This window comes from Bufo bufo, chromosome 9 (assembly GCF_905171765.1).
Source record: "Bufo bufo chromosome 9, aBufBuf1.1, whole genome shotgun sequence".
Lineage (NCBI taxonomy): Eukaryota > Metazoa > Chordata > Amphibia > Anura > Bufonidae > Bufo > Bufo bufo.
In genome coordinates, this window is record NC_053397.1 from 134,511,891 (window position 1) to 134,517,783 (window position 5,893).

At 39.8% G+C, this 5,893-nt stretch overlaps 1 protein-coding gene across 1 annotated transcript; it reads left to right on the forward strand.

Annotated features, from left to right (window-relative positions):
• Positions 1–1,812: 1,812 nt before the first annotated feature.
• LOC120979819 (posterior protein-like) lies at positions 1,813–3,583 on the forward strand. Its single transcript, XM_040408776.1, has 3 exons — positions 1,813–1,963; positions 2,487–3,362; positions 3,549–3,583. Exons 1-3 carry the CDS (start codon positions 1,813–1,815, stop codon positions 3,581–3,583), a joined length of 1,062 nt encoding a protein of 353 aa, XP_040264710.1.
• Positions 3,584–5,893: the final 2,310 nt, after the last annotated feature.

Below are 5,893 nucleotides of genomic sequence, written 5' to 3' on the forward strand. Positions count from 1 at the left end.
ATCCCCCCTATACATACAGGGGTTTGAATTAGGCATTTGAAACACAGCCATTTGCAATACAGCCATTTTGTGCAAAGATATATTCACTTCAGGCCTACACTGTTTCAGGGCGTGTGTAATTCCCCCCTATACATACAGGGGTTTGAATTAGGCATTTGAAATACAGCCATTTGAAATACAGCCATTTTGTGCAAAGATATATTTACTGCAGGCCTACACTGATTTAGGGCGTGTGTGATCCCCCCTATACATACAGGGGTTTGAATTAGGCATTTGAAATACAGCCATTTGAAATGCAGCCATTTTGTGCAAAGATATATTTACTTCAGGCCTACACTGGTTCAGGGTGTGTGTGGTCCCCCCTATTTATGCAGGGGTTTGAATTAGGCATTTGAAATACAGCCATTTGAAATACAGCCATTTTGTGCAAAGATATATTTACTTCAGGCCTACAGAGGTTCAGGCCCTTTGAGATACCACCTCTACATACAGGGGTTTGAATTAGGCATTTGAAATACAGCCATTTGAAATACAGCCATTTTGTGCAAAGATATATTTACTTCAGGCCTACACTGGTTCAGGGCGTGTGTGATTCCCCCCTATACATACAGGGGTTTGAATTAGGCATTTGAAATACAGCCATTTCAAATACAGCCATTTTGTGCAAAGATATATTTACTTCAGGCCTACACTGGTTCAGGGCGTGTGTGATCCCCCCTGTTGGAACCGATAAAATTGACATCTATGATACAGCTTTGATGCAAAGATGTTCCTTGATATCTTGAACTGAATAGGCCCGAGTCTGCTGAATATGCAAATGAGGACCATCAAAGGGTTCTTGGGGCAGGACACTGATGAAAGGAAGATCTGCCAAGACTGTCACATCCTGGGGAAAGCCCGACCCCCCTGCTGGTATTTACTGCCCACACCTGTGTCAGCAAGGACATACATGCTGGGATGGAGGCAGGGGTATATGATATAACTTTCTTCCTGTGTAATTACCTGCACTAACCTAGCTCACAAATAGGAGCAATGGTGACCTTGGTGACCTCTGGGACAAGACAAGTCTTCCTGGACTCTACAATTAAGAATGTGATTCGCTGAGACCTGCTGGAGAGGAGTGTTCTGAGTACAGAGAAAAGCCCATGGCATGTGTGACTGAGAGAGAGAATGGTGTAGCTAGCTCAAGGACCCTGACCCCTCCAATCCCCTCTTCCATTCCCTTAATTATATTTAGAATGTAGGTATATCCCTATTTGTAAATAAATCCAACACTGACTTAAGATACAGTTGTTCTTCAGTAATTTAAGGCACCCGTAAAGCAGAGCACATTCTACATTTGGCACCCCAGAAAGAGTGTGGAAATTCCTAAATCCACATAGAACCTATAAGACGGAATTGCTCTAATTCAAATTGCTGAAAGAACAGACCAGACCTTTTGCACAGATTCCGTGGTGAAATCAACTGGATCTTGGACTTCGTAGAAGGATTGAAAGTGTGGTGAGTTAATCATTGGATACGCAAAAGTTCTAATTGTTTGTTGTCCTTGAGTGTATGTGGAGTTGTAATGCTGGATAGAGTATTGAATGCTGTATGTTAATGAGCGTTAAAGCAGAGGAAAGTGTGGATTCTCTGTAGAGGAAAAATTTGGGCTTTATTTGGAATCTTGACTTGAGTTCAGACTGAGTGTGTGCATATATGTAAAGACATTGTGGGAACACTGAAAACTTTGGTTTTTTGTCTTGTTCACTTGTGAGTGTGTATTGGCAGTACATATTAATAGTTGTATCTTGTCTTGTGTACATTGGTGAAATGGAACTGGCCTATAGTTATGTTAAGAAATATGCCTCTGCCAAGTATCATTCATGTGCAGATGAACCTCTTAAGAGTCAAGTTAATGTGTTGCTGTCTCAGTGTCAGCAACATAATGACAAGCTGCAGAGTAGACCGCTTACAAAAAAAGGTAACAAACAGAAATTGGCTAACGAAATTGCGGTATTGCTCAGAATCACAGAAATTTCGGAGCAAATGGGGGAGCAATGGAGAGCAGAAAGGAGTCAACTTGGAGAGCAGATAGAGAAAATTGGAGATAATCTTAGGAGCATTGCAACTGCCTCCAGTGTTGAAATGATGTGCACGGTGTGCAATTAATCCGAAAGAAATTGTGAGCTCCAAGAACAATTGGAACAATGCAATGCAAACTTTGATATGAAGAGTAGGCTTCATTGCAACTAAAATGATCTCATATGGAGGAATTGGTAATGTCTTTGGAGAGGAAATTGGAAGATGCAAACTCCCAGCTACTTAGAAAGGAGCAATGGATATTATCCCTCAATGAACGGAAGAAAAAATGTCCATCAGCCAATATCTGTATTGTCACTAATGTGAATACATCCAATGAGTTTTTCATTAATTGTGAGTACACTAGTGCCCTCCCCTAAATATCCAGGAGCATTTGCTAATAGCAAATGCTCCTGGATATTTAGGGGAGGGCACTAGTGTACTCACAATTCATGAAAAACTTACATTGTGCCAGATTCTGGGTGAGTCTAATACACTGGAGTCACCCGTGTGCCTGTCTAATAAATTTGAGGCTATTGTACAGAAATACACTTTGACTGATAAAGATGCATGCTCTCTTCTAAGGGCTTGGGTACCAGCACCTCTAGCAGCCCAGGTATCTGCATATGAGAATGACAACTTAGATGCAGAGGGAAGGATGAAAGAACTGCAGCGTGTGTTAAAGAGTCGTGATGATAGAGGGATAAATGCGTTACAAAGAATGAGATTTAGAAGAGGAGATGACCCTATATTGTTCTGTAACCAATATCTTTCACTGTACAGAAGTGTGTATAACTGCCCTGATATGTCTGCTGATGATTCAGGCTTCATATACTCAATGGCCAATATATGTTATGTGAACTATCCTAATAGGATTGCCCTCAGAAATGCCAATTTATACCAGAGCTTTATCAATATACTTAGAGACTGGTGTGAAGAATCCAGTGATGGTTATAGATCAGATGCAGATATATCAGTAGTGAGCAGAGGTACAAGAAGGAAGAAATTCATCAGGTGTTACAAATGTCACAGACCAGGGCACATTCAGAGATTTTGTAGAACCCCCGATATTTTCAGCCTGATACCGGATGATAAAAGTATATCCACCCAGGACAAGGAAAACATACCACAGGCGCCTAATGTAATGGATAACAGCCTTGGGGAGTCAGGAAATGCTGAGGGGCAAAAGGAGGAGATTACAGATAACAATGGCCCCCACCAGCCGAATAGCCAGCAGCCATGGGGGACGAGCATACCAATGTTTGCACCCTGGGCTAATCTTCCATTTTGGCTGGTATGCAGTTGGTCCGAAATAGCATTACCATTTTTCATAAAAAATATGGCAAACTTTGTGAGCAATGCCTGCTTAGTTTAGGAAGAATATGGGACTTATATTCTAGCCGTACAGATAACAGGACAAGGCTTAGAGAATAAGGATTTGACTGTAATAATTGTGTATAATAATTGTCTTTGTGTTTCTTTTTCAGGAGCCACTAAAGGCAGCTTAGTCATGCTGGCTTAAGACTAATGTTTTTGCTTTGTTCACAGGTTTTAGGTGGAGTGGTACTGACTACATTTAGTTAAGCATTAGTTAGATCAATTTAAAAAGGTCTTCATAGTCACCACGTGGTATCATGAGCTCAATAATTAGTAATTGTTTGCAAACAATTAAATAACAGTCAGGCATTTGTTGGTTAAAACAATCATGTATACTGTACCTTTGTGATGTGAATGTATTTTTTGTCTCCCCCCCCCCCCCCCATGACTTTTTGTGTTTTAGGTGTAAATAGCATTTGCTCTTTCAATGGACCTCACAGGAAGATGTCTTTTTTCACACACTAGAACAAAAGTTGAGTTGGGAGATGGTGTTAGTATGTGTCTGTCTGTGAGTGATGTGTTAAGGGCCAGCAGAATTATTATTTTTTTATGTGATTTTTTTATTTTCTACCTGTGCATTTGTTTTCCTTGTTAATATTTTTAAATTAACAAGTTTTATTTATTTTTTATTTTTATATACAGACCTACTTCTTGGGTAGGCTCTAAACTTCAAAGTTGTTCACCAGATTGGTCATGTTCTAGTTAGTATGGTACCAGTGTAGTATGGTACCAAATGGGGGAATGTGTTTGAAAGAATTATAATTACACTAAGAAGCCATGTTTTTTTTGTTTGTTTTTATTTTGTTTTTGTGTGGTTTACAAATACCCCCCAGCTAGGATGGAGTTAGATTACCGCCCCTAGGCATATTAGTGAGGTTACATGTAGGTGTAGAAAGGTATTGACTGCTAAGAATAATGATACTGCTCTTGATTTTTATTTCCAGGATCCATAATGAGGCGAAATTACATATCCAAATTTGGGACCCTGGAGAAGTAGCATCAGCCCAATATTGTGGTGGCAATTGGACTACATTCGTAGCGTTCATCTTGTACATAGTTATTGATAGATCTTAGACACTGCTTAACAAAAAAAGAGTGACTGGTATTTTTTGCGAGGTGTGGCATTATTTGAAACAAGATGACAGTGCCCCATTTAAATGCGCACAGACATCAGCTAGAAGTCTGCATGGGGGAAGGCCTGCCATGGACAATAGAAGAACACATGTGGTTGTTTTGCATAAATTCAACATATTGCTGAGATCTTTTTGTTTTCTTGTTTCCTCTTACTTGCACCATTAAATCAGTGAGTGGAAAATGAAGGAAGCAGAAGTTCCTATCAATATATAAGCCATACTGAAGTTCTAAAAACTAATTGTCCGTAGTCTGATATGGCCATGTCTATTCAAACTTCTTGAATAGCCAGATAATAGGTCTCTTGCAGCACCTATTATACAGGGGTAAGAAGGCAGAATGACCAACAAGAAAAATTATTCAGCCTTCTGGAAATTGTTAATGTGTATGACAGACATTTGTAGCATGTGGTTGGTGATTAATTTACTCAAATGGTGTACTCGATTATCATGAATGAGGCCTGAATTTTCACATGTCTAGTTTAAAATCATGCAGAGTACGGCATTATGGGTGAAAGTCCAAGGTTTCACTTTATGCGTAATGACCAACATAGAGCACAACGTACATTAGAATCACCTGTATTAGACATATATACATCTATCATGTATCTTTTGATTTTTAATTGTTATTGTATGAGATCTTGTGAGAAGTAGAATTCAGCTGGATTGGACCTTTGCAATGCACAGACTGTCACATAGTGCTAAAGTGGGCTTGCCCATATTCCAGTTATATAAGGCAGCTGACAAGCAAGATTAGTTGGTAGTTAAATGACAATCTGGTTAAGGGATCGAGTCAATTAGCATGGTGTAATGTTATATACTGTATGTGATATCAATGTAGGATATGTAGATTTTCCTGTGATTATCATGAGGGATATTGGTGACTTGTTATTTATTTATTAATATCTATAATGAATAGCGTGTGACTGTTGAATGAATGGGTTCCTGCTCTGTCTATGACTGCCCATGTTGACGAAGAAACTGTCTCAGAAGAAAGGCCGCAATGCCGGAAAGTTTGCAGGACTAGAGTAATGCAGATATCAAGTTTCTGTGGTTTATATTTTGATTGTGTGTGCCAATAGGCACAAGACCAGGGAATGTTGGAACCGATAAAATTGACATCTATGATACAGCTTTGATGCAAAGATGTTCCTTGATATCTTGAACTGAATAGGCTCGGGTCTGCTGAATATGCAAATGAGGACCATCAAAGGGTACTTGGGGCAGGACACTGATGAAAGGAAGATCTGCCAGGACTGTCACATCCTGGGGAAAGCCCGACCCCCTGCTGGTATTTACTGCCCACACCTGTTTCAGCAAGGACA